The sequence below is a fragment of the Rattus norvegicus genome, chromosome 4 (genome assembly GCF_036323735.1).
Source record: "Rattus norvegicus strain BN/NHsdMcwi chromosome 4, GRCr8, whole genome shotgun sequence".
NCBI classification, from domain to species: domain Eukaryota; kingdom Metazoa; phylum Chordata; class Mammalia; order Rodentia; family Muridae; genus Rattus; species Rattus norvegicus.
This window is the reverse complement of record NC_086022.1, coordinates 84,371,563-84,384,860: the sequence shown is the minus strand read 5'-3', so window position 1 is coordinate 84,384,860 and position 13,298 is coordinate 84,371,563. Positions and strand designations below refer to the sequence as shown.

The following is a 13,298-nucleotide window of genomic DNA, read 5'->3' as shown; positions in this document are numbered from 1 at the left end:
ATTCTCTCCTCAGAGATCAGATCCAGTGAGGATTCCACCTGGATAACACGGCATGCTTTCTATCACCATGAGCACTTGGCCTCTCGGGTGATAGCAAACTTGATCACTAGATTAAGATGGCATTGGCCGGACATCTGCTTCTGTTTGTAATTCATGCATAACCCATAACCACATGAATGACTCTTTCCCCAATCTGTCCCACAACAGTTTTAGATCAATTGATGACACATGTCGTCTCTGACCAAAATGAGAGTTATATAAAATGGCAGCTCTCTCATCTGTATGTGTATGGATGTAATCCCACATTCTCCTACAGTGCTGATCTCATCTGTCTCCTCTCTGGGTTCACGTATATCCCGATGGAGCCAAGCATTGATATTTCTATAGGATCTATGAATGGATTGCTTTTCTTTTCTTTTCTTCTTTTTTTTTTTTGGTTCTTTTTTTCGGAGTTGGGAACTGAACCCAGGGCCTTGCGCTTCCTAGGCAAGCGCTCTACCACTGAGCTAAATCCCCAACCCCCATGGATTGCTTTTCTTTAGATGCTTGTTCTTCCTCTGCCCTGACAAAGGCCCTTCAAGCTGACTCTTGTGTCTTTTGACAGGTTTGATAATTTTTGAGAATTTCCCCTTCATCATAAACACTGTATATCTCTTGCCATCCTGAGATCAGTCATTGCTTTCCCCGTGACTCTGGCTCACTTCAGTGCAGAGCGGTATTGAAAAGCCAGGTCTGGAGCACTAAGTGCTCCTTGCTGCTAGGATGATGATACTTTTTTCAGACCTTGTGACTCTGGCTAGTCCCATAACTCTGATTCCCATCACAGGCTTTTCCAATTCTCTCCTCCACTGATGTCTCTGTGTACCTTCTCCTACACCAAGGAGCATAGCTCTCCTCCTGTGCACACTCCCGCCTTGTACTCTGACTGACTTTAGAATCACTCCATCATTACCAGATCCAACAAAAAACCTTCCACGGCTCCTTCACCAGGACTTAGCCTCTCACTCTTTGTTGGTCTGTCCCTGGATCTTGTCTCAGTTCATTCCCAGGGAAGTGTTTTTCATATTCAACAGCCCCCGCATTCCACTCGTCTAACTCACCAACAATTCTATCCATGTTCTTGAATCTCTAAGGGTTTTGTTAGGTCCCATCCTATTTGGGAACCAATAACTTGGGCTAGAGGAATAAAATAAAGTCAGCCTCTGAGGTCTACCCTGGTGCTCTCCAGAGGAAGGATCCTGCTGGGCCAGTCATCCTCTGAGCCATAAGGCTTAACTCTGGAATGCTTGATCTTCATAGGAAGGCCCAAGTGATGGTGCCAGAGGAAAGGCTGGAAGGATGCCGGCAAGTGGTCTACAGATGTGCACATTAACAGACAGAAGAGAAAAACAGGCTGAGTTCCTAGTGAATGGAGAGTTCAGGGAACAAGGAATTTCTTGAGCCTGTCTTCTCCTTCTAAGCTGTCAGAGAAAATGGTTCAGCATTTTATATATATATATATGTATATATGTATGTATATATATATATATATATATATATATATATACATATATATTTTTTTTAATACTCAGTTGCTCAGTATCAAACCACATTCCATCCCTCCATCAGTAACACTTCCGGCTGTCCCTTGCCTTTTGAGCATTTTCAGAGGCGAGTTGGAAGAAGAGTAGGAAGTGGCTCTCTTGTCATTTCAGAGTAACCCTGGAAGTCACGCATTTCCCCACGGAGCAGAAGACTGGTCTGCTCAGTGTGTAATTCCTTGTCTAACAAATAATGCGGCAGTGTCGTTAACCATGACGCTCAGCACAGCTGCCAAATCCTGGAGGAAATCTTTGACTTGTCTGTTTTATTTGTGCCTTGTGGTTTTAGGCATGTCATTTCCAAATGTGTGTGGGGAAAGAAAGATTTTCTTTTTATATGCTCTGCTGCCAGTATGCTGAAAGAAGCCTGTGCTATCCGTGAGATAAAGGGAGATAAGCTGGAGGAAAGAAAGGGAGGCAGAGAGGCGGTAACCTCAGGACCCCAGCTTCAGAAGAGCACAGTGGATTTGTCCATTCATATCCAATCTTTTATCACTGAGACCCTATGTCATCCCCAAAGTCACAGTTGAGAATGGTACAACTGAGTTACAGAAACAAACCAACAGAAAAAAGCAAACATGTAAGTTCATGTCTTAAATATGTTTAGGGTTCTGCATTTGGCCACAAGCCGCCCTCAGGCGACAAGATGTACATGCCTGCGCTAGAAGCCTCATATCTTTTTGGAAAGAAAACTGCCAAGTAGTGATGCCCCACTTCTCTAGTTCTCACTATTCTGTTTTGTTTGTCTTTTCACGGGGGTTGGGGGGACAGATAGAGTTCTGGTGTGATAATTGGAGACCTGGAATGGAGTGGAGGAATCCTGTGTTGATCATTGGAGAGCTGGGTCTCGCTGGGCAGTTCCAGGCCAGTCATTATGTTTGCGGAGTCTTTGGACTTTATCTTGCAACCGCAGTGGTTAGTTTTGAGATCAACCCTCATGGCTGTTTTGCTTTATTTGTTAAGTGTTCAGAGGCAGTCACCTGGGCCCACTCTTACAGCATCTCCACATCCTTGAAGTTTGAACATAATACCAACTTCTCCTGCCTCTCTCCAACCCTTCCGCAAACCGTTCATTGAAAAGTCCCCCCTTTTCTGAATGTTCATTGATTTTCCTTTTTAGGGAGTCATAGGGAGCACCACTGAGTTTGTAAATGCAGCCTTGAAAAATAATGGATAAACTCAAGGAATGTTTAGCACCCTTTACATCTGCGTCTAGGGATGAAGGCAGTCTGCACAGGGATCTTCAGCAGGCTTTCAGAGCCCTGGCATTGGTCTAAGAGAGTTCGGGGATGAGCACAGTAATGATTGCATAACACCATTTGAGTGTTTAATTAGATAATCCTCCTTACATGTTTCAAATAGTGACTGACTGTGGACAGCATCCAGCGCTTGATGCCTCCATTAGGGCTCAAAGCCTATGACCCTCGGCATGCAGACTGGGGTGAAAGTGTTCACAGAAGCTTCGCTTACTCATACATAGCATTGGTCTATAGCATTGCTTGTTCCGTTGAGTTATTTTGGCTGTGTGCGTGCGTGCGTGCGTGCGTGTGTGTGTGTCCAGGGAACTAACTCAGGACTTTGAGCACGATAAGCTCTACGACTGCTTCATTTCCAGCCAGATGTATTTTTAAAAGCATTTGTTTTGCCTAAAACATAAAGGGGCCTTGATGACGGTGTTAGAAGTTTGGTTGGTGTGTTCTATATGTATCAGAATGTGTGAGGACCCACCCATACCCAACTGACAAGGCAGTAGGGAGAACAGCTTAGGTCCACTGAGAGTGTGAAGGACAAGGGAGAAGCCTCTTCTCTCCTTCCTTTCTGTTTTTCGTCTCTGCCCGGAATACCAACCTGGAATTAATTTTCTCTAAAGAGAGACAAATGTGTCTGTAAATCACCCTCCCTGAGGCAGGAAAAAAAATACTTCAAAAAGAAACAAGCTGTGTTTAATTCCTGTGATTAACTTTCTTTCTAAGCATTTCCCTCCCAAGCCTGTAACTATTTGTGAGACAGCTCTTGTTCTTGGAGCATCAACACAGTGCAGAACCCTCTCCAGCATCTAGAGGCAGGGCTGGAAGTTAAAGGAAGACAGCCCTAATTGGAACAGAGGCAGGTGGCAGGATGAAGGGGGACTGTCCATTGTTCTCTGAGCATGGGCTATATGTACCGGTCCAGGCAAAGACTCAATGCTGTGGGTGGTTTTAGAAATGGGGATGCTTCCAAAATGGCGGGACATATGCTGAAAGCTGGGCATCTCTTCCCCATAGCATAAAAGGGTATAATCTCTTTACAAGTAGGTTTGTAGCCATAGGTAAATTGAGGCCCAAATACAGGCAGAGCCTTGAAGCTACTTCTGTGTTAATAAGTTAGTGCCAAGTTAGTAAGCCGAATGGGGGTACTTTATCCTCATTTGCATGGGAAAATCCTATTGGGAGCATGGTGTTGGACTACATCATTGAAGGCAGCCCAGCACACGAAAGTCTTACTTGTTTCATTTTTTTTTTCTTGTGCAGTGCTAAGCACATGCTAAGTGGATGTTACAGAGTGGCTTTATGAAAGGCTGTTATTAGATACAATAAATCTATCATCGGTGTTTCTCCTCAGCTGCTTTTCATCTCCCTGTCATTGTCTCTTTCTCTTGTCTAAGTCCCTGGAGACTCCACAGTCTACCATCCTTGGACAGTCTCCAGTCTCCACTCTTTGTCTTCTTCTTCTTCTTCTTCTCACTATGGAAACCTCATGCTCAGGTTTGTTTCTCCACACACCTTGCCTTTCCATCAGGATTGTCACCGTTCATTAGAGAAGATCAGCTGGATCCCGCTCAGTGTGTTTTCCTCTTCACATATTTACGCTTGAATTAAGTGCTGACCCGCTTTTTATAAGCGGTGACTCACAAGCACTGACGTGCAAGAGATAGGGTGACCTGTGAAGTGGAGTGGGAGAAACGTGCTAGTGATAGGCCGAGAGTCATTCCGTGTCAGCCTCCATCAGCCTCCTCACTCTTGAATCACTGAATCGGAGGACTAGAAGACAGCTTGAAGAGCATCGTGTTCATGTGTTTCATCGTTAGAATTATCGCTCAGATTGGGATGCACAGGAGCCGTGAGCCCTCACTTGCTGAGTGCTGTTTAATGCATTGCTTCCTTTAGTCCCAACAGCCTCCTTATAATTATCCCAATCTTGAGGTTGAAGTGACTGAGATTTAGGCTAGGCATGCCTTAGGAAGGTTACCTGGCCAAAAAGCAGGAAAGCTGAAACTGGGACCTCCTGATGAGACTCCCGGGCAAACGATTGGAATGCAGACTTTGGCTGTGGATTACACGGCCTTGCATGGGGAGGTGTTTTCTGGAAACCAAATCATCTCAGGAAGCCTCTCCTCCCTCAGAGCTGACCCTTTTCTCCTGGAACGGAGTCTGACACCCCCTTCCTATTTCCTGCGGCTCTCTAGGGTTACACCTCTATACAAATGAGAGGAGGCACCCTAGTTCTTCGGATGTCTGTCTTTCTGGCCAAGACCTAGTTTTAATCACAAAGACTTAGCTTTGATCATAAAGTTTTATAGAGCAAATGGAAGTTTCAAGTGCTATAAGGACTGGAGGTCCCTGGAATGCAATTACTTCCCGGCCATGGAACTTGCTGAATTTTATGAGATAGCGTTCAAGCTGGTTTAACTCTTCAGTCTATGACAAACGTCTATTTTCAATTATATCCATCTGCACTTGCCAATATTTTCTTTTAGAATTGAAAACGGATTTGTGACTGTTTAATGAGTTTAATATTATAAAAAAAAATAAAGGTTTAAGCTGCAACCCAAAGAGCTGAAGAAGGGCATATGGAAATGTTTACAAGTTGGGCCTCTGGCTTTCAAAGATTATATCCAAATCAAATCAGTTCATATTTACTGATTCTCAAGTTGCACGGGGAAGAATGTGAGTGCACAGACAGAAGTCGTAAGCTTTGTCTAAAGTGAACCGTCCTGCCGGATCGGAGAGTACGGTCTAGACACAACACTGGGACCCCGTTAGAGATATCCAGGGTGGGGGCAGCAAGTCGAAGGTAAATCACTTATGCAGCTTCAACCTTCTAAATCCTAGCCACAGAGCTCCAAGGCCTCAGCTTGTGTCTGTGGTCTCCTTTGCGCATACTCATTATTTCCAAGTCAAATGAACTGGAGTCTCCATTTTAAACAAAGGAGTTTATTCATCTGCTGTTGGCAGCAAGCTGGGCTTTTCCAGTTTGGCTCTGAGGTCAGAATAAGATGGGGAGGAGATGCATCTTGTGTCCCTGCACCAGAGAGCGGTGGGTGATATATTTTTTAAAGACACACCCTCGGTATTAAAAGTGAAATTACCTATCACGTAGAGGTCAGCGCATACCTTTGCATGGCTTGGTGTGACTGCAAGTTGGCTGCAGATCAAAATGTTCCTGCCCCACGTCTCTGCTTGCAGATTCTGCTGTTTTCTATCTAAGCTCCCAGTCAAGAGGAAGAGATGGTTGACAATACCATGCTCTTGTAAAAAGCTTCCCTTTTCATCGCCGCAGTGCAGTCTCGGTCAGATGACGCACGGTCTAGAAATGTCTAGGAAGTTGAGATAACCACAAAACGTGGAGGTGCTGGCACAGCTTGCTCGTTCTCCAACCTGACCATTTGAAGTCACACCTCCCTCTGCAGAGAAAACAGTGGCGCCGAGCTGAAGTGAGATTCCCATCTACCCCAAGGCGAGAGGAAGTCAGGATTGCATTGGCCTCATCTTGACTCGCTCTTCCATTGGTCTTTGCCACCTTTGTGACTCTCTGTGTGTTTTCAGTGCTTTCCTGTCCCCTTTGATCTGTCCCCGTGAGTGAGTGTGACTGCTCCAAAGCCTGTGTTTGGAGAGACCTGTGCCCCATTACATGTGGCACATTTCTAGGTAGCCAACTTTGCTCCCTCTGGAGAGAGAGAGTTCCCTCAGTCCAGCCATGAATTCTTCAAAGAGGCATCTTGCCCCATGTGACTATGGAAATGGGGTGATGCCCTGAACAGGGCAGGGTGCTCAGCATGACCTTGAGGGGGCTCAACATACCACCACTGAGGTGGCAAATCCCCTGGCCTTTTCTACCAGGCAGAGCTGAGGACTACGTCCAACTGTGAGTGAAGAAACCCTGTCCAGGGCTGCTGTCTCTGAAAAGCCATTATTATCGTCATTGATAAAGCTATGAAAAGTTTTACCACAAAATTTATACCGAGAAGCAAGGCAGCAAGTGAATATAACTGCATTTTTAAAAAAGCTATACTTCAGAAACACAGGTAAATGTGACTTAAACACACTATAAACTGCAGATGGCCACACATTTGTGTAAAGAAGCGTTGTTTTCCAGCACACTGTTATTATCTGCCTCATCCCCACTTTGAAGGAGCTGAATGAAGCTTGTTTTAGGCCTAAAAGTCTTTCCTCCTTCTCAATACCCGAGAAACAGGAAAAAGGTAAATCAGCAGTGAATGCAGTTGAAACATGGGAGAAGGGAGAAAGGACAAGGGAAGAAGGGACGAATACATAATTACATTGAATCTCATCGTACATTTACACATATGGATAATTAGGTGAGCACCATACCGTCTGCAGACTGTTTTCACAAGCACAGCAGCCCTTGACATGATTTTCATGAAACCGTTCCCAGCACCAATACTCACAGGGACTGCAGGCCAAGAATCAAAATTGTGCGCTGCTGTGATGTTAAGACCCTTCTCTCCTGGGCAAAATAAAAAACTGAGAGCTGAACTCTGCCACGCTTCTGATAAAGACGAATTAGAGCTTTATTGCTACTTTGAGCTCCAGTAAATAAAGCAAATACAAACACACACAGACTGATGTCCCTGTCCGTCTTGCTGGAGGTGGGTGTGATTACGGTCACCAAGGGGAAAGTGTCCTAAGCACAAGCAGCGCTAGAATTGGCAGCTCACAGCTCCTTTAAATCTCAGCAAAGGCTAAAAGGCGAGCCTGGGATCCAGATGTGTTGATTACTAACGTTCCTCGAGTTTTGGGGTGAGACATATATGGTTATCTGGCTGAGTTCCTTGTTCGAAGGTCACTGCCAACTGCTAACATAACAAGTCTGTTCCTGGCAGCACCTTTCCTCTTCCCTATCACAATGGCTTTGATGCTGCTCTGAGCTTTTATTATTGGATCTGGGGCTTTGTCGGTCCACCCACACTGGGGAGTGCCACTGGGAGGTCAGAGAAGACTCTGGACTGGAGTTCTGGTTGTGGTCACCCTTGTCGCCATTAAGGACATAATTCAGAACCAAAGGGTGGGTGTTCTCGTCTTCAGGTCCAAAGGAATAGCACAAACAACCGTAGCATATTTCTAACCTAAAGGCAGAAACTACACTCTCTGCCCCTCAGATATGAAGTTTTGCTCTATTAATATATATACATACATAAGTCAGGGGAGGTGAAATAGAATATACTTTATTTGTTAACCTGTTGTCTGCCCAAGTGTGTGTCACAGGCGGTGAATTGTTAAACTGTGAAATGAATGACTCCAGGATGAGAAGTCTGCTTTTGCACAAAGAAATAACATCCCAACGAGGAACGTAAAAATACTAGAAATCTCACTGTAATGTGTTGATTCCCCACAAAATAATCCTGTAATTGTCTACCGTGTGGCAGCCCGAATCACTCAGGCTGGAATGATTAATGAACAAGACAATGAAGGATTTGTCACACTGACACAAAGCAAGGAAGTATGTGATAGTCATTGGGGACGAAGGACGAGATAAACACCCCCAGCTCCAGGAGAGCGGGTGTGGGTAGAATACTGAAGAACATGGCGGTTTTCGAAGCAATTATAGGACTACCCATCTCATTGTTCTGTTTGTCCTGAGTGGTCTGCCTAGCGAGTATGGGACAGATGAAAGCAGGTCTTGGCATGGGACCGAGAGCCACAGGACATTCTATGGCCACTGACTGAAATATGATTTGCTAGGAGAAATGAGAGCTGCAGAAGCAGTCAAGCCTGGGGAGGGGACTCCAGCTAGGTACGCCATTAGTATTCACAGACAGCATCTCCTGTTGGTGTGAAATACAGGAAGATGAGGTTTCTTGTAAACCGGACTCATATTTAGGGTACGTGAAATAGTTTGGTTCATGGATGAAGCTCAAAAATCTTGAATGGGTATTATAAATATACTGTCCCTTTCATTTCTTACCTAGTTATAAGCCATGTACAATGACTGCCAGAAAGGCTCCATACACCGCATATTTTAGGCTAAATTTACCTCCACTGACAGCATAACCGTGTAAAAGACATGGCCTTCCATCTCAGAAAGAGTAAATTTTATCTACCAAATGTATGGAGAATACAACCCAAGAGATACTATTGCCAAGTGTATACATTTTTAGCACTTGTATCAATTTCCATAAAGGAAAAATAATTAGAGGTAATGTGAGATCAGTCATTCATGTATCTCATGTGCTTGTGAGAGCCTGTTTACACTGGTCATTGTGCACACCATGGGAATATAATTCATGAATTGTCTATTTGCTCTGGTGGGTTGGAGACACAGTTTCTATAATCTGTCTTTAGAAGTAACTGTAATCTTCCAAAGGGCCCTTTTGTGTTTAATTCACTTTTGTGTCTCCCTAAGTATCTAGCACGATGATCTTGGCAGACGGCTTGTCTCAAAAGCCATCTGACTGAAGGCTGGGTGACATATTTCCCAGTTAAGTGATTACTCAGTAAAATGTATTTTCCTACGGAAATTTATCAAATAAATCTTCACTATTTCCACCAAGAGCACACTGCACAGTTATGCACCAAACTAAACTTCCGACATGTAAACCCATCTGCATATAAACATAAGGAAACAAAACCAGATGCCTGAGTATAACTGCCGGAAGTGTTTTGATTCACTGCTTTACCTAAGAAACTGCTATTGCACAAGAAGGCCGTGCAAACAAGGTCCCAAATAAGTTAGTGAATTACCCTGCTTTTATCAGCACGAAAGGACTTTAGACTTTTGGATTAGGTCAGACCATGTGGGATTCCAACTCTTACCATTTAACCTCTCCAAGTCCTGTGTCCTAGCTTGAAGCAACCTGCGAGGGTGACTATGGTATAGATCAAGTTACAGGAGCAGGTAGATGCTCCACGTCTATGAAGAGCCCTGGGAATGTCCCAGGAGTGGACTCACAGATGCCTGTATAAAGCCCCTGGTCTATTGTGAGTGCCCGTGCACTGCCCTTTATCGGATGCACATGGACTGGTTCATTTCACAGCTATGTGTTGAGTGCTAAGAACACTGGGCACAATGAACAAAAATAAGCAAAGTAGATGCTTGCACCTGTGTTCAGGCATCTTCTAGGATGGGAGGAAGCACAATGATGTAAAATGATGAGTAGGTATGAGGTTTTGAAGAAGATTAAGGATTAAGAGGGAAATTAAAAGCTATAAAACAAGAAAATAGGAACATTAAAAAATTCTGTTAAGAAGCCAAAAAGGACACTGCTCAGGTAGCCTCACTTAAGGACTTGAGACAATGAACCATTCAGATACTTGGGAGGAAGCATTCCAGGAGGAAAGAGAAATGAGCACAAGAGCCCCAGTGCATGCAGGGAACATTCCGGTACCCAGTGGGGCCTGAGAAGGATGAGGGGGGAGGATGAGGGAGAAGGTGGCAGGGAATGAGGCTGCTGAAAGGAGTGGGTCACATTAGCCTTTCTGTCTCTAATAAAGCCTCTGCTTTCATCCAGGGCAGAGTCACTGAAAGATTTAAGCAGAGGGGTGGCATGGTCTGGTCTGGTTTTAGCTGTACCACTGTCTGAAACAATAGAGTGGATAAGGGCTAGAGAAGACCAGTGTGGAAGCCACTACAGTAACCCAGGCTGCAGTAAGGCAAGGAAGCAGACATTGAAGAAGACACTGTACCTCAGATGACAGAAGAAATAGGACTGAGCTTCCATGACAAACTTTGAGGGGTACAAGAGAAAGAAACACCAAGATTTCTGATCTGTGCATCCAGAGCAGGATTAACTTGAGTGGCAAGGGATGTCACAGAAGCATTGGGATCAAGAACTCGTTCTGAACACATGGAGTTTATAGTTGGATTAAACTGGACAAGCCAAGAAGGAAGCTTCTGGTGGGATTAGCAAAATTGGGTTTTCAAATATTACTGAGCAGACCAGAGAGAGAGCTCGGCAGGAAAGTGCTTCCAGCTAAGTCCAAGGACCTGTTTCATCTCTGAGACCCATGTTGTAGAAAGAGAGACTTGACTCTTAAAAATAGTCCTACATGATAAAAACAAATCAATCTGTGTAATTGCGTCACTAAGAGCACTTTCTGACATCGTTGGGAAGTGGAAGTATTATGTCTGTTAGAGGAGAATTGGTTCACAAATATTTTGCCCTAGAAAAGGATCCCGTGCCAGAAAAGATCAATGAAAACATGGATAAGTTCAATGAAAATTTGTGACTAATAAATATTATTTTGTTTGCACCTTCTTCTATTCCTTTAGTATATGCTGATTTCAAATTTTGCATCATCATGCAGATTCTTAAGTCTTAGGTTTAGATTTTAGATTTTTTTCTTTCCTTTAGTAGAACTTTGTGGGTTCCCAAGCCAGATAAGGGTCAGTAGAGTGTGTTGCCCATATCCCAGACATCTCTCAGAGAGCACGGCAGGAGTGTGGCTGCTCCCTACCCAAATCCTGCTTAGGCCTACTCAACTCCATAGAGACAAAGGCCCTGTGGTAATAAAGCCAGTTAGGCTTCTGTTTCCTGCCTTTGGAGAACTGGCTTCTCAGAAATCCTGCCACTGGCAGTCTGCTAATCTGGCTAGTGCAGCTTAGAAGGGCCCTCCCCAGCTGGAGCACCTCCCTCCTTGTCCTTTTTTTCTCCCCTCCTCACTAACTTGAGCTGTATAATCTGGCCCCGCTATGTCAATTAAGGAGCTGTCCTCCAAAACCGACTCCTGGGTGGTTCATCCCTGCCTTACTCACTGCTACCTGGGCCCTGCTCTCCAGCTGCTCCACATCCTGAGACAGCAGGTGTGTGAGGTGTGTGACAGCCGATGGGGGGAGGGACCCACAGAGCTTGGAATAGAAGTTCCTGGGAAGAGACACCTGGCCAGCGTGGTCCAGGTCATTTTGGTTCGAAAGGACCATTAGAACGATCGCATATAGCATGGTATTTGCGTGCTTCCACATCACTTGGGCCATATGGTTTGAGAACAGCATAATAGGTCAGAGCGTTTTGTTACTGTAGAACTTTCAAGGTGAGCTGAAGAAGTGGGCAGTACTTGTTAACGAGTGCAGTTGTGTGTGGGATCGATTTGGGACTGCCATCTCAACATCTGTCCTTCTCAGTCTTATGCAGGGAAATATGTTCCGGCCATAGCATACTATATCCACTCCCTCAACCCCGTGCGAAGGTTCAAGATCCGCCTGAAAGGAATTGCCCTTGGAGATGCATACACTGATCCTGAAACGGTTGGCGTCCTGTCTTTTCTCTCTTAATCCGTCCCTTACAGAGACTAATTCCTTTGAATTGAGTGAACACCCCTCTTGCCCTAGAGGCCTAACTGATTAAAAAAATAAGGTTCACTTCACTCAAATCTAATTCTTAGCTAAACCTTTCAGTGGGTCAACTTACAACCAATTCGAGATTGTGCGTATATGTGACTTTTCTGTTACATATGTCTGTGATTCTAATTGCCTGACTTGACTAATCCCAGCAAAAATTAATACGTCAAATGTTTCTTCTCGAAGCAATGGGTGCCCAACCTTCTCTCCGTGGCACTCACGTATCCCTTCTGTCACCAGATTATAGGAGGGTACGCGACATTCCTGTATGAAGTTGGCTTGTTGGATGAACAGCAGCGAAGGCACTTCCGGAAGCAGTGTCGAAAGTGCATAAAATACATCAAAGAGCAGGAGTGGATGAAGGCCTTTGAAGTGAGTGCTGGGACCCCAGGATTCCCTTGAGCAACTAGAACCATCTGAGGAGAGGAGGGGTCAGGAGGCACACCCTGGTGCTCCAGCTTTTGGGATGGCATCTATCCTCTCCTCTGTCTGTGATCAGGAGGTAGAATGAGTGAACACGCAGAAAAGCACAACCTGCATTTCTCTGAGTTCACTTCTGCTGTACTTTTAACCCCAGATCTTTCTGGCACGCTTATCTGACTGTGGCTCTCATTAGTCGTCCTGATTTCTTTAAACACTGTGTGGGGCCCGAAGGCATTCTGTAGCATACATATGGAAATTAGGAGCAAGGTAACCTGGGAAGTGGATGCCTGAGCTTCTTCAGCAGATGCTTGGACACATTTAGAAGGGTTATGTCCACAAGCGGTAGTTCAACCGTAGAGACGACCTGGTGTGTAACCTAAGGCATAGGCCTCCAAGAGTCAGGATCAAAGTCTACAACATGTAGTGTAATGGGAGACAGCTTCTAAGAGACGCAGTGTGGGGGAATATTATTACACAGTTAACCTAACACCTGAGCATGAGAGTGATGATGTGATTTGAGACTTTACCTACTTGTTTTTCTTTGGATTTTGGTTATTTACGGTGTAACGTATGTTTTAGCCAGTGCAAAGGCAAAGCAAACGATCTTCCCTCAGAACTTTTGCTATGCATCTATTGAACCATCCTGTCTGACGCCCGGGTAAATAGAGCAAGGGATGGGGACCTCAATCTGCTTGCTCTTAGACATGCACTTCATGTGCCTAATGTGCCTAAAGCCATTGT

At 44.8% G+C, this 13,298-nt stretch overlaps 1 protein-coding gene across 6 annotated transcripts in view; it reads left to right on the top strand.

The window, feature by feature from the left end:
- Cpvl (carboxypeptidase, vitellogenic-like) overlaps positions 1-13,298 on the top strand; it is a 110,246-nt gene that overhangs the window by 37,238 nt on the left and 59,710 nt on the right. For all 6 annotated transcript variants that reach the window (XM_039108247.2, XM_008762915.4, NM_001029927.1 and 3 more), the window contains 2 exons: positions 11,919-12,041; positions 12,375-12,506. In XM_039108247.2, the coding sequence (XP_038964175.1) occupies positions 11,919-12,041; positions 12,375-12,506 (255 nt within the window). The remainder of the gene's footprint in view (positions 1-11,918; positions 12,042-12,374; positions 12,507-13,298) is intronic.